This window comes from Topomyia yanbarensis, chromosome 3 (assembly GCF_030247195.1).
Source record: "Topomyia yanbarensis strain Yona2022 chromosome 3, ASM3024719v1, whole genome shotgun sequence".
Taxonomy (NCBI): domain Eukaryota; kingdom Metazoa; phylum Arthropoda; class Insecta; order Diptera; family Culicidae; genus Topomyia; species Topomyia yanbarensis.
Genome location: NC_080672.1, coordinates 409,134,029 through 409,157,996, shown reverse-complemented (window position 1 = coordinate 409,157,996; position 23,968 = coordinate 409,134,029). Strand labels below are relative to the sequence as shown.

General features: G+C 39.1%; 1 protein-coding gene across 2 annotated transcripts in view; it reads right to left on the bottom strand.

The window, feature by feature from the left end:
* Window positions 1-23,968, bottom strand: part of LOC131693855 (uncharacterized) — a 293,967-nt gene that overhangs the window by 123,541 nt on the left and 146,458 nt on the right. For both annotated transcript variants that reach the window (XM_058982076.1, XM_058982075.1), the window contains 2 exons: window positions 1,278-4,821; window positions 1,089-1,219 (listed from right to left, as the gene is read on the bottom strand). In XM_058982076.1, coding sequence (XP_058838059.1) covers window positions 1,089-1,219; window positions 1,278-4,771 — 3,625 coding nt within the window. In that variant the 5' untranslated portion in view covers window positions 4,772-4,821. The remainder of the gene's footprint in view (window positions 1-1,088; window positions 1,220-1,277; window positions 4,822-23,968) is intronic.

Genomic DNA, 23,968 nt, shown 5'->3' with positions numbered 1-23,968 from the left:
TAGTTGATGGGATCTTGTTAATTTAGGAGCTTTAGCATATCTTCGTATTGATGTAACATAAAATCTTTTATGGGTAATTTTTTAACGTTTAATACCACAAAAACAGGCAACTGGAACAATATAACACCCGAACGACTATTTTCATGAAACATTGCGAGCCACCAGACTGCTTGTTTTTATTCACAGCCCATCATTACTCATCTTGGACCGAAAGAGATCGTACAAGTTTGATGAAGATCCAATCATCCAATTGCTAGCTGGTGATAGGCTGAAGGGGAGACGGGCGCATCTTTGCGTATGCGATACGCAACAAACCAGGGGGAGCAGATCGTATGCAGATTCCAGTCCAGCACCATCGATGAATAAATTAAAACCCGTAATCAAATGTGCTCGGCAGAAATTAAGATCTTGGATGGAGAAGATCACTTACAGGCCAATGCATCATAAAGTAGGAGCGTGAGTGTGGGACCCGGTTCTTTTTTGTACATATGTTATTAATGGTAAGATGAGGAGTAGCGCCAACGATGCAGACACAGAGAGTTACATTGCGAAAGCAAATCTTCGGCGGACTTCGGGGAGTTGAAGTGCATTCTTGCAGAGCGTAAGAGCTGCCTTGCTAGTGGAAGGCAGTCGACGAGAACGTTTGTATGAAAAGCAGTTCCGTTAGAACGAGAACATGACGAGCAGCACCGTGTCGGTCCTGGTTGAGAATCTATTGTCGATCATTTGGTGCATGGAGTGTGCGCAACTTGTGCGAAGTAACGGTCTACTCGATATGCAAAAATGAAACACGAATATGATAAGATGATTAGCAAAGGAAGTTCGATCAAGAATGATCGATTTCATGGCGGTTTCGCGTGGGACTCTAAGTTGATTTGAATTTTAATTTAATTTTTGTCCTCTTCAATAGAGTAAAATTCCTTACAAAGTCAATTAAGTATAAAATCTACTCTTCAAGATCAACATCAAATTGTTATCTGTCATAGTATAAATCCAACAATGCAGATTGGCATGTTTCAATATCGTACTACTTTTGAACTCCAAATATTTCAGTTTAAAATACCCGTAGAAAGTAGAGTGAAACTCACCTTCTAACTTCGGCTGATCAGATTGTAACTTCTGTTGTTCCTGCTGCTGCTGTTGCTGCTGAAATGCCAACTTGTGTCGAACCTTTCTGGACCAAACCGGCGTCTGGTGGATTTTATTCCGCTTACGAACACTGCAAATTAGATAATGCAATTATAAAGATAACAAAAAATAAACACACATCAGCTCACATAATAAAATTGTTTCTCCTCGAATCGCTTCCCTCGTCATCCTCATCGTCGGACAGATCCGTCCATTCGGCACTGTTGCTGGTATCGCTTCCACGTTCACTCGGCGGCGTTAGGCTTTGGATTTCCGTGTGACACCCGTACAGACTGTTGGTGATTTGATCGGAGGCGAGCGTCGAAATGGATCCCATTCGGGGCAACGTTGCAGCATTGTGCCGCAGAAATTCCATCGTCAGCTTTGATCCGATGGATTCGTAACAGTTGGAGGACACGATCGAGATGGCATCCGCCGGGAGACTAGCTTTCGGTCGTTTAATCACCGCTTCGGCACTGCCGTTCGGATCGTCATAATCTACACCGTCGCAGCTGCGGATCGTGTCGTAGATGTTCTCCTCGTAGATGGGTTCGACTTCCGAAAGCGCGGGGGATATCGATGGTTCGCGAGTTACCAGCTCCATCGGGATGGGATTGCGCGGGGGCAGTGGGACTTCTTCCGGCTTCGGAGGACGTGGCGGTGTTTTGTCATATTTGATCTTCTCGTAGCTAGGTTGGTAGACGGGTTGGTGTTTTGGCAAGAACTTGGGAGATCCGACGAGGTTGCGTTTCGGTTGTGGTATAGCTAGATCGTTGGCGGAACTCGATGGAGTTTTGCTATCGTTCCGTGGAGGTAGTGGTTCTGGGGGATTGCAAATTTCGTAGGTGTCTTCTTCTTTGGGTGATTGTTCATTGGATCGGTCGATTGATTCGTAATTTTCGAAGGATTCGTAGCTGTTAACGCTCGCGTTATCAACTTCTACCGACTTTCCTACGGTAGATTCGTTCGTTTTCGCGGAGTTAACACTTTGGTAGATGTTTTCTGAGAGCTTCGCTTTGTACACGAAGGACTCGATTTTTGAAGTTAGTTCCATGATATCGATGCTCAGAGTGCTGCTCTTGGTTGAACTAGTCTCCAGTTTCTTTGGAGACTCCACTCTAGCTACCAGTTCGTAATCGTTTTCGACCGGACTCGAAGGTTTACCATTAACTACGATCACCGGGATCTTCTCGGTCAAACTTAGCCTATCCAGGTTATCTCGACAGGGGAAATGATGATCGTCCATGGAAACAGACTTATTGATCAGCACTGTATTCACAGCTTGGACAATGTTCATCTGACTGATGGCAGTTTCGGTTCCATTGCTGATTTTAGTCATACTTCGAAATAGGAAGGAGTTGTTCGGTTGAACTGTTTGCCCAACCGTGCATTCCTGATCAGTATCCATCAAAGTCAGATCACTGAAGCTTCTAGATAGATTATCGATCTTCTGATTCAGCGAACGGATAGCGTCTACAATCTTCTTATCGGATGGATCAGAGCTGCTCTCTTGGGGCTCTTCTATGTTGATTGTCGGAATTTCGATTGAAGAAATGAAGGATTTCCGTGTCAGTCTGTTGTCCGGGACGAAGAGTAATCTGTCCTCGGATCTGTCCACGGTTGTGTTGAGCTGAGATTCGCTGGCGGTTCGCTCTGGACTGCTAAGATTTATTTTCTTCGTTGATCGGAATGTAAACTTTTCGTATATTTTCTGTACGGTACTTTTCTGTTTTGCAGATTTTGGTTCTTCGATTTTCCTCGCACTCTTCTCCGATTTGTTAGTTTTAACAGTACTATCTAGTTTCTCTTTGTTTTTATCCTTTTTAGACTTATCAACAACGTCTTCACCATTGGTTTCAGGTGCCTGTTTGATCGGTTCAACCTTCTTCATAACCACAGAGTACTCAGGAGTCTTCTCAAGCACTTCAGTTTGCTCGACCATTTCAGACTTGTTTTCCGGATGCGGCACAATTGTATCAACAGCTTTAGCATCCCCATCCACTTCGCAACTACTGTCCTCCCAAACCATTTGAGTATTCCCGGTGATGTCTTCGTTTCCATTGTCACTACTAATACTACTATGTTCACTAATACTATTTGGCACCTCACGTAACACTACCTCGCTACTATCACAACTTTTGGCATCGATTTGGACCGCTTTCTTGCACTTAAGTTCCTTAGTTTTCTGAATTACCTGCTCACTTTTGTCCGGTACTTTGGGCTTCGCACGACCCGCCGGCGGTTTTCGATCTGCCTTCAGATCAGTCTGGTTCTGATGGTGATTCGGTTCGAATATTTCCAACGCTTCCTTCACGCACAACGAAACTCTGTTCGCTTCCCATTCCGGTTTTCGGTAAAGATTCTTCCGAAGACTTGGACGTTTCTTCACTCCAGTTTTCCGGTAAGATCCTTTGCCTCCTACTAAAACTTCATCCGAACATTCATCGGCCTTCCCGGCAGCTGCAGATTTCTTCCGCACACTACCGTTTCCATCGCCGTCGATAACCTTGTAAACGTGACCGCCGGATTTGTGCAAATAACCTCCACGCTTGCGAACTTCTTCCAAGATGGCAGCGTCCTGCTGGATAAGCTTGTTGAATTTGTTCGTCAATGCCGCTACCTTGTTTCCACTTGGATGCAATAGCTTCCGATTGAAGGGTGTAGTTGTGGTACGGAAACTCACCTTTCTCGTAGGAGTTCCATGCCGTCGTCCGAGCGAGAGCGTATCACCTGAACTGGAGCTTTTCTTACTATCTAGCGAATCTCTTGGTCCAAGTTTTGGTGTGATCGGTTCCACTTTTTCATCGGAAACAACCACCTTCACCACCGGCTCCGCTTCTTCGACCGGAGGTCCATTCTGAATGTCCACATCGATAAAGTTGTTGACGTAGTTTTCAACCTTAATCGGCATTTTCGGCTGTTCTTCCGTCGAGCTATTCAACGGCTTAATACCGAGAAGCTCCACACGCCGAGCCCAGTTGATTCGTGCACCGTTAGCTGTAGCCGTCACCAGCGGGAAACCCGCATTGTAGCCCACCCGTTCGATGCACGATCGTTTCTCTTTCTTCAGATCCGGACTCAGCACAACACATGAACGTTTTTGAGCGGCACCGTTGGCTGTAACCGTATCGTTCGTACTATCCCGTACTCGACTAGACTTCGGACTGGCCACTTTCTTCGCCGTTGGATTGGAATACAGTGGAATTAGGCTGTTCCGAACGATGTTTCGTCGTGAGGCAGAACCTCGTGTCGAACCGTTTCTCTTCAGAAACTCTGGCGTAGATGGTTTCCTAGTCGAGCTGGTTGGTCCCAAGGTGACACTTTTCAACTTCCTCGACAAGGCTATTTCGCTCGGTTGTGCCGAGCTCGCGTTCAAGCTAAGCCGATTGTTCCAGAACTGTTTCAACCGTTGGACGCTGTAGTTTTGCGAATCGTCCTGCTCGGATTCTTCTGTAGATGGTTTCTTTTTTGGCTTTTTAACTGATGGTGATCGATCTTGCGTGCCGGAGCTGGCTGTGATCGATGAGCTGCTGCTGGAACTGTTCGGGCTGTTCCCGAAGAGGTAGAACCGTTGGATGAAACTCTGCTGCTTGTCGGCTGGACGCTTCTCACCAGCCGACGGCAGCGTTCTGCTGGAGTGCATCGTCGGTGGCTAGCGTGGCCACCGCCAGGTGGCGTAAAACTGCAAAGGACCTGCAAGTATAGAAAATAAAAAGGTTGTGAGAAAATGACTCAACCGAGTTACGTACTGTTAAATGTTAAGTTTTACGCAAGATTGATTAACTGCATCGGAGTATCAAAACATAAAATATGTATTGATGTCACCACCCTGGAAATGCAAAGTAGACCACGGCGCGAAAAGTGCAAATTTGCATTTCCTTCATAATCTGCTTCTCTGGGAGATATTCAGCGACATCACCCGTTGTTGCGTCAATCCTGCATTTTAATCGCTTGGCCATATCTCGTTTCGCGCAAAACGGTTACTTTTTATTATTTTATCACCGTCCTATTACAAAAATACCGCACTGCTCTTGGATCCGAAACTCATCTCGTATTCATGGCAGGTGACATTAATTTTCGTACCTGCGCGGGGGGATCGTTGCGATTTGCACGCGACCACTCGAAATACGATTACGTTTATTAGGTTATTGTTCCTAATTCATTTTTTATGCCTCGTCAATCTATAATCGTTGTGCTCTGAAAACAATTTCTCAGCATTGATTGTGAATGCTTTAGTATTATGCCATATTTTCATTCACATTCAAATTGAGTCAGTTCCGATCCCTAGCAGTAGTTATAGGGTATGATTCAAATTGATACTAGGAAAAATCAGAGAGGCTCGGAATAGTACAGATAACAAACAATCATGTTCGAACAAATAAGTTTATTATACTTTAGTAAACATTTGATCGAGTAGCTCTATAACTAGGGCAACCCTTTTGAATTCCCTGTGATCAACCAAACTCAGTAGTGCAGTTATGAAATTTGCCTTTCGACTTCGTCTCATCAGAATCCAACACTAACTTAGTGACAGCACTAAGCTGGCGCCGGCTTGACGCTAGCTCCAAAAACGAGAACACGATTTGTGTTTTTGAGCAAACCCCTAATCCTGCGTGATGCCCGCAAGAAAGGATCCTGATGAGACGCAAATTCTCTCACTAATTTAGTTATAGGTTTTGTACCTTTGGCGCGCAAAGGTTGTTTTAAAAAAATTTCTCCTTAGTGGAGTAAAAATATTTCTCCACGAAGGAGAAATATAGCATTGTGAAAAATACCTTGTTGATTCGCCCAAACGAGTAAAGTAGATAAAATTAATAGCGTCTGGTGTAGTGGGCAAAACAATCGACGTCTTTTTATCCGCTTAATTGCTAGAATTAACCTCTAGAATAGTCTCCCGCAATCTCGGTGGCCACGCTGAACTTCATTTGTTTTAAATAGCCATGCATGCCTCGTGCGTATTTACTGTAACATACGCAGATTTCAATCTATCAGTAACTATTTTCGAAACACAGCCAGCGATAAAAATACAGTGTAAATAACACACTCTAAACTACTTCTACCCAAATTTTTAAGAAAAAATATTCAATGGATTTTTTTCTACAATGTTTTTTCCGTGATGCAACTTGATGTGAGACACCCTTTAATAGAGTTTTTCTCGAAATCGCGTTTTCCAAATTGGCGAAACTCGAAAACTAATCAACGAATTGATTTGATTTTTTTGTGTGAATACACAATATGTTAAGCCTGTCGATGAACCACAGAAAACTGAATAAAGCGAATTTTACAGTAAAATATGAGATTTTGCGGTTTTGATAAAGCCATGTTCCGAAAATCGAACTTTTTTTTGCTTCATCAAGTAACTACAAGTCTGAGCTTTACAAATTTTATTGAATTTCATGTGTCAGACAATTTTATCAAGAGTTATCGTGTTCGCTGCGGCGCTCCTCGACGTGGAAATGGCTGGACGTCTACTATTGCAACGCTCGCATATGTAGCTCTACGTGACTGAAAATATTTTTGTTTGCTATACAATGAATGTATAAATAAATCTTAACATAACACATAAGATCAATTGTTGCCCTGCCTTCTAAATCGGAAAACAAAATAACATTCGGTTTGAGAACTTTACACCAGACACCTCCCCTTAATAACAATGAAATATTCTCTTTTTTATTATTTCTAGAGAAAATTTTCAATAGGACGTAAGTAACATTGAGAGCCTCTCTTTGCTTACTTTCTCTTTCGTTTATTACGACGTCATTACAACACTTTGCACTAATTTTCCAGAACATATCGAAAGCCGACAATTTTTACTAGAATATTATGCGAAGAGTAGAGTAGTAAATGTTGAAATGGCCGAATAATGAACAGAAGAGAAAGACCCCAAAGCGAGTCTCTCATTGTTACTTACGTCCTATTGAACATTTTCTCTAGATTTCTTCTGTAATTAACTTGGTTACTTATATGAATCCCTCCACGTATAAATAAATGGCATTCCAGAAAGCTTCGGAACTATTTCTAAACGATTCATATAATACTCACCATATTAGGAATACTATTGATATATTGTATCATTATAATTCAACTATTAAACTACCATACTCATTTTAGTCACCATTTCCAATATATTTCGCGTATCCTATAGTTTATTTTTGTGCCAGATCTCTGTCATGCGCATATCTGTTTACCCTGTTCCAAAAATCCGTAGTTTAACATAATCAAATATTATGGCGATACCTCAATTGGATAAAACTTAGGTTTTTTTTTCAGAAAATGGGCGTGTAACAAAATAAAACAACATGTATGTCACCACAAACTGTATGGTTCTTGAATGGTATGTTGTCTAAATGTATATGGAAAAGAACATATTTTGGTATGGTGACCGTTCTTTACATCCCGTTGTTTGTATGGTCAATGAAAATAAGTTTTGAATGTTTGATGCAATGGTTGACATATGGTACCCATTTATGTGGGTCTCCTTCCCACTATTTATTGTTCCAGGGCGGTGAACTCACTTTACTCTGACTGAGAGTTCCCTGAAGGAGGAATTTCTCCAGACAACGATACCCACTTTAGTTCCGTCTCTGACCGTATATAGGGCGCCAACACTAACTTTTCAACGGATAGAGATAGGAATTAGACGTCTTCTACAAAGTTGTAGATCAGATTTTAAAGTAATTTTTCCGAACATCTCGATATTCTATCTCTCTTCTATGGAATGTTAGTGTTGGCGCCCTTTATGCGGACACATGTAGAACTAAAATTTTCTAACCAAAACATAAGGAACCATTCATAAATTACGTAACGCTTTTAGGGGGGGGGGGAGGTGGGAACAACAAGTTTTGATATGTTGTGACATGGGGGGGGGGGTACTTAGCTAGATCGTTACGTAACATGTGAGGGATTCCATGAGAAACCGGCCGACCGCAAAATATGACCATCGTCGATTCGAACGAAACTTTGCAGGTGTGTTCGCTGTATGAATCTCCATGATATTCTCTGGCAATTGGAATATTTTGATACAAGAGTAATTTTTCAAAAGGGCGTAAACGTTTCTACGTGTATGAATTTCAATTTTTTTGTTCGATTGCTGTATTTTATACAGCAAAACTATCTGAGAACGAGTTACAGGGAATGATTACTTCTGTGTGAAAAAAATATATGTACACTGAAAAAAATGTCATTTTTCAAAAAAAAAAACAAAAATTTATGATAAAAATTTAAATTGCGAAAAAAACCCATTTTTTTAATTTTATATATTTTGTTACCAAAAACCTAAAGAGAAAAGAAACATTTTGAATGTGATTGCATGATGGAGAAAAAATCGGTAAAAAAGTTTTTCTAACAATAACTTCGTACATGTTTTTAAATTTCATACTAATTGACATACAAAATTGTAATTTTATTACAGAATATAATTCTAAGCACCATTTAAAATCAAAATGCATTTAACAAAAATCTTCCAAAATGCGATAGTTTTCGAGATATTTGAAATTTTGCTACTTCAAAAACAATTAATTCGTGTAATTATGCTCTTTTTAAAAGTTATTCGCGTTACCCCATCAAAAATGTCAAAAATGTAATGTTTATCGTTTTAAAGTCGTAAAAGCAACCTTTTTAGTGTATTTGGATCATGGAGAAGCTTTCAATAAAAAAGTTTTCCTAACAACAACTTTTGACATTTTTTTATAATTCTTACTATTTGCAGTCAAAAATACAATTTTCTTTTTGAATATGATTCTAAACGCCATTTTAAATCGAAATGCTCTTAACAAAAATGTTCTAAAATGTAGTAGTTCTCGAGATATTTTAACTTTTGTTTTAACAACGCAATTATTTTGTTTTATTACGACCTTCTCATAAGTTAGTCGCGTTTCTCCATCAACAATAATAGGTTTTTCAAAAGGCCCGTAAACTTTCGTGCAACTTTCTCTTTGACATCAAGGCGATATTGTAAACCATTTGAAAGTTAGTTAAAGCTGACATGATACACTTACTTTTTCTTATTTTCATGAGTTTGGGTTATTCAACTTGGATATTTTTATCTCATTTTCACTAACACCAGCTCTAATTGAAAAAGTATGGCACTTATTGTACCTTTTCTTATTTTTATTCGAAAGCCAGGAAAATTTTACAGAGAAAAATGTATTAATACCTTTCAGTTAAGTGAATTTAGTATTCTTTTAGAAGTAAATTAGTTTGAAGTTAGTGCTATTATTAGCATTTTCGTTAATTTTCTTAAAATAGTAAATAATAAACATCGCCATTATTATCATGGAAATAATGCATCTCAGCAAGTTCTACAGTTTTTTCTTTGATTCCATCCAATTATCTTTTTTGGTTTCGACGCAAAATCGTTTTTATCATATTGTTTCATATGCAAAAATAACGATTTCGAGCCCACTACATTTGTAGCGAGGTCACGGTGTGTTAACTATTAAATAGCAGCAAAATGAAAAGAGATATAGACAAAGTGTCAAATAAAAAGTTATAGAGAACATTAAGGGGCATCAAATGAACAAGAGTAACGATAAATTTTGTTGATTAATAATTAGAATAATTAAAAATTTCTCCAAAAACACAAATTTTGAGTTATTTCGTTAGTAAAAAATCGTTTAGTGCACTTAACTAAAAGATATTTGTACATGCACTGGCAGGACATTTTCTCAGCTTTCCAATGAAATCTTGTAAATAACAATATAAAGCATATTTTTTGGACTAGAGTCTTTTAAGCACTTGCATGTCGGTTACAGGAAAAGTATAGTAATGAAATTACAAAGAAATGAGAGGAGATAGAAATATGACGTCCAAGAACAAATTATGAATCGTCCTAAAACCCAACTTTTGGATAATGGATATTGCTATAATCATACCTCATTATTTCGAGAAAATTAGAAAAATCTCCTCAAAAACACTAACTTTTAACTACTTTACAGCTAAAAGGTAATTAAAACTAATTAACTAAAAGATATGAGAACACCATTCAATAGGAAATTTTCTCACCTTTCGAATGGAACTAAAACATTTAAAATACAAAGTATACTTTTAAAGTTAGAGGTATTCTAAGACAAATAAGTTTTTGCACAAAAAGTTCAATAACTCTGTAACGATTGAGATTTGAGGGTATGTGTAGAACATTTTTTTTCTCCAAATATGACAGTCTATCACCTTCCGAGAGATTCTTAACCATGAACCAAACACCCTGTAGAGTTATAAATTGTGGTCATGATATAGTTCACCGTACAAGATACAGCGAGTGAGTTAATATTATCACGTTGCTCCAAGTAACAAAATCCGATAGTAACCTGGACCTGGACATATCGCGATAAGGCGAAGAAAAATTACGAATATCATGCTGATATCATGAACATGAGCCGCATCACACTACGCGTCAAATTCAAAAATATCACTATAACGTGTAAGTAAATTACGAAAATTTTGACTATGAGGGAGTGCGCGTAGCGTATTGGTAAATCGATTGCCTTGTACGCAGCGCACCTGGGTTCGAGTCCCGACCCCGCACATAGGGTTAGAAATTTTTCCTAAGAGATTTTTCTAACCCGAAGAGGCGAATGACCTTAAGGTTAAAACCTCTATAATTGAAATAAATAAAAAAAATTTGACTATGATCTTGAAATCATGAACATAAATCACACCGCTCTTGAGAAAAATATCTTAAAACGGGGCTCAGATCCTGAAATCATGATCATAAATCACTCTTCTCGTGACTAAAATATCACGATAACGTGAATAGAAATTACAAAAATCGTGACTAAGTTCCTGAAATCATGAACATCGTTTAACTGTCGGCTATGTGTTCCCAAAATATGTCCCAGAATTATAACAAAAACTAAACATGTTTAGGGAACAATCCGAGTATCTCAACCAAACATTCGAATGTAACGCTATGTATATATTCGAGGCGAATTGGTTTTTTGGAAACACAAACAGTTTCACGAATACGAAGTTTATTATTCATAATTTCAGGTACTTGATCACGGTTTTCGCAAACCGTTCAGTTCACGAAATCGTGATTTATTTTAATGAATTTAGTAACGGTTTTTTCCGTGTAGTTATACCGTTGGTGTAAGGCGGCAATAGAGTTGAGATGATATCATCGGCAACATGTGATCTTGAGAACGCGAGATTGAATTTTAATAGAATAATTTATTTGTATTTTTTGTGGTGTACAATACTATAAGCTGAATATTCAACGATAAGAAACGAGACTGAAGCATGTGCGTCTCACTTTATTTGAAAGCTTCACCACATTCCTGTGGAGCTAGAACTGGAACTGCGGTAGAGTGCCCTGGGTGAATTGAAAATGTTTAGAAAATGTTTTGAAAGGTAAGTTTTAACGTATTTTCCAATGTTTATTCAACAGTGCGACTTATGAGGTAGGTGAATTGCATTGAAAAAACATGGCGAAAATAACTGGCCAATAACCCGAGCATATTATATTTTGGTATTCATGCCAAAATTTGGTATTTATTGATTATTATACTACCCATAAAAGTACTTGAGTCCCATATCGATTTTTGTCGAAATTGGGTTATCTGTTGGATTGTACTCTGTATCACCATTGAATCACAATGCACAAATATTATCGGGTTTGTTTAGAAAATATCGAAAAAATACCGAAACATAGTTGTCCCATTCATATGGCTCAATGAAAATGTAAATCGTGAACAGTATTTTTCTCGGATTGCTGTTTTTCCATATGGGCCTCTTATGCTTTTATGGGCAGTATATCTCATTGAGGTATTAAGCAGGTATTGAAAAAAACATTTTTCAACACCTGTTTAGAACCAAAATGAGGTATAATACTTTATTTTAGTATTATTTCAGTGATATTTATGAATACCAAATTAATACCATTTTGAATACCTCTATAGAGTGAATATTGATATTGAAAAGTTGAAAAATGTTGTATTAATATTCAGATATTGTAATAACTCGTTTCATTATCAAATATTTTTTCGAATATTTTGTGTTATTATTTTTGTTATTTCACCTCTTTTGTAGAGCTTATTAACACCCTAATTGTGGCATAAAGTCGTTAGAATGGAATACCTGAATTTAGTGTTTCGCAGATATTTTCTTCTGCTCGGGTCACTATATGTCAGCTAGAGAGTGTCTCCGGTCATTAGGCACGTTTTGATTTTAACCACCGGAGCATCCGGTGTTTATGATTGGAATACCGTCGTCATTCTTATGTTAGAACATAACTTAGCCTTTACTTGAAATTATCACTTCTACATAAAAACAATCCTGCTTTATAAGCAGCAAAAAGAAATAAAAGCCTAGAGCCGGACACTCACGTCCTTCAGATTGACTGCCTATGACGATCGCATCTGAACTACAAGACCGTCTATGTTTTTTTATAATTAATAAATTTATTTAGGCCCAAAAGCGGTAGCTCGACGAGGCGGATTGTTCGTTTTTTTACAATAAATAAAAAAACAACTAAATTGAATTTTTTGTCTCGTTCAGGTGCAGCATGCTGCTGCGTGTTTAGATCCTTTTTCTAGGGGGCGAAATAATGCCAGTGTTGTCCACTGCAAGTGAGGTTCGATTCGTTCACGTCCATGTCCTCATCCGTACTGCTTTCCTGCCGCCCGCGGATGTATGTTCTAGTGTTGTGTCTTACTCTTATGGGTCGTTATTGTACGTTCGTATTGTTCGGCATTCGATTCGTTATTGTTGTTGCTGGTTGTTGGTGCTTGATCCGGAGATGTTGGTTTTGCAGCTGTTATGGTTGTGTGCTGATTTCAGTTGGATTGGTTGAGTTTTCCTTAACAGTTTCTGCGCAAGGTTTTTCGAGGTTCAGCGTCTTCGTGCAGAACTGGCACGTAGAAGTTTGCCCTGGGTACGTGACTAGTGATGTCTGATGAATGGGAACATCGTCACTTGCTAACACTGTGACGGTTATGTATGAGCGAATTGGTTTGGTCACACGCATTCTCACCACACGAACACCGTTAAGGACGGCCGGGAAAAAGTTCCTCCATGTATCGTGTGTAACGGAGTCTACTTCTCCGAATTTTTGCAAGCATTTTTAATCACGCTGTCAGGGGTACGCGTAGCCAAATCATGGACACGAACTTCTACAGCGTCGTTTTCAATGTATACGGGAATGCTGTTTTTAATATGGCCGCATTCGGCGGTGTCCTGCATGTTGTTTCGCGAGACGAATGACTCAGCTTGGTTAATGTTGTTGAACGAAATCAGCACGCTATGTTTGATATGATGCATTTGTAGGGTTTTCATTTCGGCCAAATTGAGTTCCATCTGCACTTTTAATAACTGTTCCATTTCTCGAATGGCTGGTCTTACGGGGCATTTCGAAAAATCAACAGCAACACAGTTCGACCGCAGCTGGGTTGCTTTTTGCTGGGCACCGACACTCATTACTAAATCACACAGTAGGTAGAGGCTATTGTTATATGGACTGCTTGTGCGATAAGCGTCGATTGATTTATAGGTAGAATTGACTGAAGGCAAACTGACTGTCTATGTTGGTAACTGCATTATCCAGATTATAACTAGCATATAGCACGGTTAACTAGATTTAAGTGTCAGCCAGGGTATCCAGATTCATTAAATTATCATCAGCAATGTAGACACTTAAGGATTGTATATAGAATAACTTTTGTACCAGAAGTCGTTGCCTCTTACTCTCTTTGAGGAAGTCGTACCATGTACTCGTGTCTGTCGGAATTAGTATATATTTTTGGGTAGAAGATTACACAGTATCGTGTCTACAAGGATTTAAGTAATTTGAATGCTTTTTCATGCTAAAACACATACAAACTTTGAACCACACATATTTTTTATCGTAACACCATTTTCCAATTTATCTTGCCCTGTTCAATAAGACTAAAATAGGCCAATCACCCAATCATCAATTGATGCCAGTGTTAACATGACATTTTGAATATTCTAATGAATAACGCACCGAGCGATAAGGTTTGATAAGCTCCAAATAATATTCAATTCGATACTAAATATGTATTTCAGGGTGGCAACGTGGCCGTGATATACTCATTTAAGGGAGCTCTCATTGTAATTTCAACCAAACCAGAAAGGACATCCGGTAAGCATACTTCAGTAAACAGAAAATCCATGTTTGAAAAGCTGTTTACTTTGGGGGCAAATTTTGAGCAAGTAAATTGCTCGGGCATATGAATCTGGCTTTCGTGAAGTACAAGTTAAGAAAGCGGTCAAACGATATGTTCAAGTGCCTCAGCGGTTTTGGGAGACTGTTTGACAAAGAACCCAGTAAATGCAACGGAGAATGAGCCGAAATTCTGGCTAGGTCTAGTTAGTATCTGCCTCCAGTGAAACAGCCGATTCTAATTAGAAGCGATTTTGTCACGGGAATAGCAATACTAACTAGGGCCGACTTGAATTATACCTCATTTTTCGGCTGGACTTACATTATCAAGAAATTATCAGTTGTTCAGCAGTGGAGCAATCAGAATTTCATTAGTTTCATTAGCTCATTTGAACGTCTCGCATCGCGTCTTTATTTGAACCCATGATACTTGAAAATATGGTAAAATATTCTAAGAAAGTCAGTCAACGTAAATAATCTGTGCTTTGACACATTTGGTTAAGTTTTGGGATGTTATATAAAACGATGTAGTGCGTGCGTCTTGTAATATTCTAGAAAAGCGTGTATGGGCCATGATCAAATTCATGGTTAAAATACTTTAGCAGAACTAAATACATTGCAACTTGATTAATTTTAACTGTTATTGCACGCGACTTAGAAAAGCAAATAAAATCTGGTTCGGGTTTCATAAAATAATTTAATGTGTCACTTCCACATAGCGATTTGAACATCAAGCTTTAACCCTCAGGAAGTCGCGCATATGGCTCACTGAACGAGCTGCCGCAGCTGCTCTAATACGATTTAGCTGGCTTTTCAGAACAGCGTGCACTCAGTGCACTAGCGCGACTGCCGGAAGGTTAAAGATTTTTTACAGACTCGTTTGCCAAATATACACACAATGATAACGAATTATACAGGGACTGAGAGAGAGAGAATTGTGTCCACTAGGAAATTAATAACACTTTTATCTTGCTCCGAATAAAACCAGCCTTGAGGCCGTGTGACAACGGCGCAAGAGAAGATAAGAATTGATCCACAGCGTTCCTGTTCCCATGTCGTTAGATGCGACAAAAACAGGACTATTCTTCATTTGTTACATTGTTTAAAGGTTTATAAGCTAATTTATTAAATGAGTAAACTATTTTTTAAACATTCTACTTATTAATTCGTAATAAGTATGCTTTCTTCTTTTCTAGCAGATATGTTTGTTATACAAAGTAATGTTTACGGAACAGTTAAGGCTTATTTTAGGCCATTCAAAACTATTTCATATTTTTCTAGCTAATATAATTGAAAATTAATATCGTCAATGATTTTTTTTCGTAATTTTTTGGTGCTTTTCCTAGTTGCTGGTGCTTTTGCTAGTCGAAATTAATTTTAATGAGTCTCCTGGTGACATCTAAATTCTAGAAACGTGCGCGAATACCAGCAAAAGTTTTATTCGGATCTCAATCCCTACTGACTTCACGTCCCGAGACACTTCTGGTGCGCACTGTAGTGTCTACAACCTCTAGCATCAAGTGTCGGAGTAACAATTCTTCCCAGATAATCAGGAGTTGGACATTGAAGGACAATTTATTACATTCAGACATTGCCATCCATCGATTATCTACGCAAATTCAATTAGTCCAGATTATAAAAAAAACCTGATATGGCTCGCTATATGCGTTAACATCCAAACTTGTTGGTGTCCTCTAGTTGTTGTGCAATTTATGTTGGAAATGAAATGTACAGTTCTCTAATCAACAATGGTTAGAATAACACACATCAATCTCCAGCATAAACGTACAGCAACTATGAATTTATCTCGACTCATGCAGGAAGATAAAGCTTCCATAGCATTGGTCCAAGAACCGTATTTTCATAAAAGAAACTTCTATTTTGAAAAGTTACTTAACACTGCCTTCATTGCTTACAACAAGACAGGCATGACTAACCCACGTAAAATGCCTCGTGCTTGCATTCTTGCAAATAAGGCTATTGACGCGTCTCATATCGGAGCTCACAACTCGCGATATAGGGTAATGAGCCTATTTGCGCCATGTTTCTATTATCACCCTACCCATTTGAAGCCGTTGGTTAGAGCAGTGTCTGCCATCTTTGTTCAACGCATTAAGTCAAATGGTAGCGCAACAATAGGGGCACTCGATTCGAGTTTTCATTGTGCTCAAACACGAGTTTTACTGTTTTCAACGCATTTGTGTTGTTATATTGGTTCTTAGCAACGAAGCAAAGCGGTTGAAGAAATTACCGAGTTAGTGAGGCACCTTGCTTAGTATGGTGAAAATAGGCTCATCACCCTATGTGTTGTCACAGTTACACTGACTGTCGGAAACGTAGAAAAAAAAAAAAAAAAAATATATATATATATATATATATATATATATATATATATATATATATATATATATATATATATATATATATATATATATATATATATATATATATATATATATATATATATATATATATATATATATATATATATATATATATATATATATATATATATATATATATATATATATATATATATATATATATATATATATATATATATATATATATATATATATATATATTGTTCAGCATATCTACCGCATAACGAGTCATCTCCTGCTGATGATTTCAAAAGCGTTGTATCATATTGTAGCAGAAATGGGCTTCCGCTCATCACATCATTTGGGGCAGCTCAGACATCAATCTGAGAGGCTCTGAACTGATGGAGTACATAAGTAGTACAAATCTCCATATTCTGAATGTGGGAAACCGACCAACTTTTGCGAGGTCTGGGAGGGAGGAGGTGTTAGACATAACTCTTTGCTCTCATAGAATTTTGCATGAGCTGGGAAATTGGCTGGTTCCAAATGAAACTGAATAGTCTCTTTCATCATAAATATATATTTTTCGATCATTTTGATATCATTTTCATTGTGGTAACATATCGTAATCCTAAATCTACAAACTGGGACATCTGTTTAGAAAACATGGCGGCAAAATTTCATGGATATTTTCCAACAATTAGTCAACTAGATGACTTAGATGACGTCATGGATACGACAAACTCATTCATAGTAGCATCCTACGAAGAAGCTTGTCCACTTCGTACTGTTAAAACGACTAGGGGAACCCTGTGGTGGAGGGCTGAGCTTGAAAGAATGAAGAGGGATATGAGAAGATTTTGGAAACGGCATCAGTGTCATGGCTTTCAGATCAGCTGATTCCTAGTGCATATAAGAAATGTCTTAGATCTGCAGAGCGAGCCGGCTGGCAAAACTTATGCACAGTCTGAACGAGGCTAGCAGGTTAAATAAAATTGGGATAATCGATCATCACATCAGGAACGTTAATTTAGTTGAGTATCCACTGCTCAAAATGTAACATGCATATCAATGTGGGAAATCCACGATCACTCTGCTTCACGATGTTGTTTACAACATTGAGAAAGCTTTCTCGCTCAAGCAATCTAGCTTGGGTGTATTCCTAGATATTGACGGTGCTTTTGACAATGTGTCCTTCCAGTCTATTCTGGAAACTTGGTTGCCGATGGCTTGTTGAAGAAACTCAATGAGCTTGGATTTCCAACCTACGGGTTTGCTGACGATTACCAAATACTAATTACTGGACTTTACATCGGAATAATCTTTGACTTAATGCAATAAGCATTAAAAGCTGTTGAACAGTGGTGTCGACAAGTTAAATTATCAGTTAACCCAAGCAAAACTTCAATGGTTCTTTTCACGAAGAAACGAATGACAACCGGAGCTCGTCTGTTGCAGTTCTTTGATTCTGAGCTACTGTGTGCAGATCAAGCCAAATACGTTGGAGTTATATTGGATTCCAAACTGAATTGGTCTGTTCACATTGAGTTCAGAGTCAAGAAAGCGTGCATGGCTTTCGGGCAGTCCAGACGAACTTTTGGAAAGACCTGGGGTGTCAAACCTAAATACATCTATTGGATCTACACGGAAATTGTACGTCAAATACTGTCATACGGATGCCTTGTGTGGTGGCAGAGGTGATGACGGTCCAGTCTAAGCTATATCACCTGCAAAGAATGGTGCTCATGGCGCTGACTGGTGCTTTCACCACAACTCCGACTGGTCCTTCTAAACATCAAACCATTACACGTACACCTCAAACAAGAAGCACTATCATGTGAATACAGACTGCAAGTTACTGGGCTTTGGAACAGTAACCTTGTTGATCTTGCTACTAGTCATACACGATTGTGGTCACAAATGGTTACATGGGGTGAAGATATTCTTGCTCCCAGCGATATTACACTCACATGTAGAGAGGAGTGGTCGTCTGGCTATATGGAAAGACAATAACAAACGCAAGTGGTCTGTTACACTGACGGTTCTCTGATGGAGGGACGTGCTGGTGCTGGTGTCTACTGTCGTTAAATGAGATTGGAACAATCTCACTCACTAGGTAGATACTGTACTGTATTCCAAGCAGAAATCTTGGCCGTCCTTACATAAACTCGCTGGCGAGTTGACCTTCTTGTGAGATTAACTTACCTGCTGTGATGAAAACACACGGCAAGGCACAAATCCTCGACTACATACGGGGAACGTGCCATTTAACCCAATATATTCTGAGTCCTGATTCCTGCCATCCATCGATTATCTTCCCAATTTCAATAAGTTCAAGATAACGCTCTGACCAGGGGTTGAGATTTTTCCGAAGAGCCGCTCTACATTATTTCAATTCCAGAAAATTAAATATTTGAAATGCTCGTCCCGTCAGTATTATTAAACAAAAAGAAAATGCTCAATTTCTGAAACACTGTTAAATCGCTCAAACACTGCCATTCATTCACCCAGTGAGAACGGTATATTTTTTCTTCCCAGCCAGAAACATTTCAAAACGAACCGCGTCCAATGGTGAAACGGTCTATCGATTTTCTAATTACCACAGAGCATAACATCTGCCCCACCTGTGTTTATCAGATGCTTTGCAGCTTCGCGCCTTATCACACCGCTCCGCTTTGGTACTCATTATGTAGGTACACAAGAAGAGGTAGGTTAGAAAAATTCGCGCTATTATCGCCACTTTTCCACCCACCCACCGATCGGCTGGCGAACGTCAACGGGTCTGATGGTCACTGCTGCCAAGATTCGGGCAACAATAAATCGCAGAATCCTTCCCGGGCGGCGCGGCAATGCATCATCAGCATATCAACCGGTGGAAGAAGCATCAGCATCGGCTGCAACAGCCGGGGGAAAAACTTTCCTTAAAATTGGGCAGCAATCAGAGTAGTTTTAGCGCTATCCGAGCTGAAGCGCTGAGAAAGTGAGAATAGTTCCGTAAAGCGGAAGTTCGCTTCTGGCGTTACGTATTGACTGCCGGCGCCGAGCCGATCTGCTTCCTATGGTGAGCTATGGCCACCAGAAAAGACATACCGATAACTCGCGGAAGTCGCTGAACTCTGCGCTGCTGGCTGCAGCAGCGGTTCGCTCGAAACATGAAATTGGCGATCAAATTGGATGATTTCATAGTATCAGAGATATGCACAGGTAGACCTAGCTGTACATGGTATTATGATGATGGCGAGCGGAGGCCGATGCCAGAAGATGCGATACGAGATGGAACGGCGAATTGAGGACTGAAATTTGTATCGATAATTGTTCGGAATGATTCGATACGCACCTTTGGAATGGTATGCAGTACAATTATTCATTTGCGTACACCTGCATCATTATTATCATCATCCGAATCGTCCGAATTGTGTTGTAAATTTACGTAACCCGTCAACCCGTGCTTGGTGGAATTTGATATTATCAGCAAAAGTGAGCACTTGATTGATTTCTCGAGCACGGCTAAGACGTCGGACAATAGTCAATAGATTCGAGTCAAATTACTTGTGCAGGAAGGTGTACTGAAATCAATTTGGTATAGTTTATTTACGGGGACTTTCACTTCGTTTGCTCGACAAGGAAGCCTATTTGATTGATGCTATTTGAACGGAGTAATTGATACAATGTGAATTGAAATTCGTATCAAATATGACGATCGAGGTCGGTTGAGATTGAGATAAATAGAAATGAAGGGCAATGACACCCGCTTTCACAATAGTTGTAACTACAATGTACAAATTACTTTTGGCTATTGTTCCTCGAACCGATGATGCAGTGATGTAATGATCTCAATTCCAAATTTATACACGTATCTACCGCAACCAACTTTAAATTTTTCTCATTTACTCACGATCGAGGCTTTTTTCTCATTTGTTCTCAAAATTGTCAAAACTGAGCATGAATTGAAAAAAAATTGAATGCAACTGATAATGATTCTTACAATTTTTAATAATATTCTAACAAATGAAATCTATTTTCCCAATGAAGACGAACATCCTTTGAACTTGACGAGCGAAAGCCTACATTCAATTTCACCATGGACCAGAATAAATCAAGTCAATGCGAAACAATTTACGGCATTTATTTCGTTCGCTTCCGTCAGACCAAGCAAAAACTATATTAAAACGAACAAAAAATACCCAACAATGTTGTCGATTCAGTACAAAACACATCGGTTGAGACGAATTCACAACACACAAGCACTGCACTTTGGTCTCGTGAAAGATCATCTCGTCGAGATAGTAAACATTTACCAGCAAAGGGTTGAACGGCGATGCGAAGACGCGCGTCTTAGCCGCCGCCGCCGCCGGGAAAAGCCAATGAACTTGCGCAGAACCGGCGTTGGCTGGCTGGCTCGACTGCCGGTTACATTAATATGTGTATTTACCAGCTCTCGGAGATGCACCAATTGTGCAAGAAGAGATTCGCGTCAGCCATTCAGCCAGTCGGATCAAGTTAGGGTTTGCAATTCCTGCCGCGGAACTGCTGCGTGCCGATCTTCGGAACAATAATAAATACATTTGTCGAAAACAACAAAAAAACCCTCGCGAGCAACATCGCGGTTGCATGCATTAGCGTGATTGTTTAGCGTTTTGATTTATTCACTATACAAAGCTTTGTTTTGATTGTTACTACTTGAGACTTCTGCTGGAGGAAAAGCCCCGTTTAGGGGTAGGATACATAAATAGTTGAGACAGCTGGGGGTGCTGGAAATCGTCAGAGTCGGAGCTCTTTTTGTACGCTGCCGTTCAGATAGATATACTGAGTTCCGCAATTGTTTCTTCTTAAATCGTAGACTTTGCGCTCGCCGGTGACCCCAAATTTGCTGGAAACGGAAAGAAAATTGGCACAATGAGCATTGTTGGTTTGTTTCAGGTCGACTTTCGAATAATTTTGTGAACATGATACAGTTGTTCAGTGGGATGTCTGCATTTTATTGCCTTATGTTTTTGTCCATTGTTGAACGCATCTGTATCGAAAGACACTGGTATAAAAATAAAACCTGATACTATTTTTAAATGTTATGATCGATAAAGTCGCAGGGTTCATAAATGATAGGTATTCGGCTTTAATCGCAAGTTCATCCCTGCCATCAATCCAAAATTATTTTTTCCTGAAAATGGTGGTAGCAATAGAGCCGAAAAACCTTTTCTCATAAAGATAGGTGCTTCCCTAGCAGTGCTAGAAGCTGCTCAATTTATAGCTTCTAATGTACAATGCAATGCGTCTAGAATAGTTACAATAGAGTAATTGCGTGAAAAACGTAGTCGAAGACAGTCTAAATTGATAGGTTTTATCAGTTTTCAAGAATATTTGAAAATAACGAAGATTTATCAAAATTTAATTTTTCGTCATAGATGTAAAATATCCCTGGCAGCACTGCTCCATCGGACTCCAATCCGACTAGTTGCAATAACTTCATGAAAGGGTTAAAGAAATTAAACAAATGCAAGTTTGTTCTTTTATAAGAGAGGACGTAGGACGGTGATCAGCTATCTTCGTCCTCGTCCCAATTTGTATATGGTTATTCATCAACAGTGTTCTTTGAAAATAAACTCCCTTTGTTATTTCAATAAGTTTCATCCAATCTTATCTTATTCCAAATGAGCAGTACTCTTCATTTGATTTATTTTTTCGAGAGTTGTCCTACTACAGACGAGACAGGAAATGTCACCCACTAAAACACCGCTTAAGGCTAATTGCAGCGGGCCGTGATTGTGATTTGGAATGTGATATTCATTGTACGGTTCCGATATTTGCGGGCATAGGGACGTCACGATCGCGTCTGTCAACGCGAAGGGCTCGAGCGTTTGTGCGTTAATGGGTTCGATCGCGTGTGCTAATGTGTATGTAACTTTGCGTGTATAAATTCGATTTTATAACAGTGTGTCCATTCGCATAATCACGTGTGTTCTTGGATGATCGCAAGCGGACCGTGAATCTGATACTTAATTTTCGGTGTACGGCTCAGATGCTAGAAGAGAATGAGTTCTTCCATATCACTAGAGTTCCCGGTCACGTCGCCATGGAACGTGTCGTCTAGTGGATATGAGTGTCATTTATTGGTCCAACTGCAGGCGTGGACCTAGGCAGCTGAAGCAGAGTAGAGATCTCCGAACGTTACCGATTCATGATTGTGCGAGCACGGACGTTTGTAGGTTCACTCTTGAGACTGTATTTGTAAATTTATAAGCACTAAAACGTTCACTTAATCACTGAGGTGTTTTCATGTTTGCGTTATCACGGGCGTAGGTTAGAGTGGGACATGGTTTTATGGAAAAAATAAAATTTGGCTCCGAGTTACTTTTTGGGTCCCATTTAGCTCCCAGAACAACTCTGTAAATTTTTAACTCGATCGGTGAAACTATATTTTTGCGCCCACGGTTTAAAGTTTACATGGGATTTCGTATGGGGAAATTGTCTATTGCAAATTAATTCTTCCAAGAGTCGCGCGTTATCTCCTAAAAATAAGTAGATGTCTTATGTTTATAGGAAATTTGTCAAGGAAACAAAGTCTAGAAAACTGCAAAACGATCTGATGCTTGTGGAAAAAGTTATTAAGCAAAAACCGATTGATGCACTGAAGATTGATGAAAATTTCACTTTTCATAGCATCACTGCTTGTGACGGTCTAATTGTATACAAATTTTTTAACTTTCTCTTATTATGTACAAAATTTATCCCTTAAAACCTTACGAAGAGGCCAAATAGTATAGATAAACGATTTAGATACGTTAACAGAGGATTAAAACAAAATTGCGTATAATCTGACAACGAACAGCAGTGGTGCTAGAAAAAATGAATATTTTATCAATCGTCAGAGCATCAATCGGTTTCTGCTTAATAACTTTTTTCACAAGCGTCAGATCGTTTCGTGGTTTTCGAGACATTGTTTCTTTATTAAATTTCCTTAAATATTAAAAATTCCTTTATTAAAAGCCACATAACGATTTATTTTTAAGAAGTAATGGGCGACTCCTGGAGGAATTATTTTGTAAAAGTTAATTTTCCCATACAAAATCCCATGTAAACTTCAAACAGTGGGCGCAAAAATATAGTTTCACCGATCGAGCTAAGAATTTGCACAGTTGTTCTAGGACCCAAATGTTACCTAAAATGTTGCTCAGAGCTGGAATCTAATTTTTGTCCCATCCTAGCGTAGGTGTGCGTGGATGTTCGAGCAAGGCTCGAGCGTTTGTATGTTAACGTGTTTGTCGCTTACGCTAGCGTGCACAAGTTCGATTTTGTAACCGTGTGGCCAGTCGCATATTCGCGTGAATTCTTGAATGATCACGCACGGATCGCGAATCTGATGCTTAATTTTTAGTGCACGGTACAGATGCTGGAAAAGAGT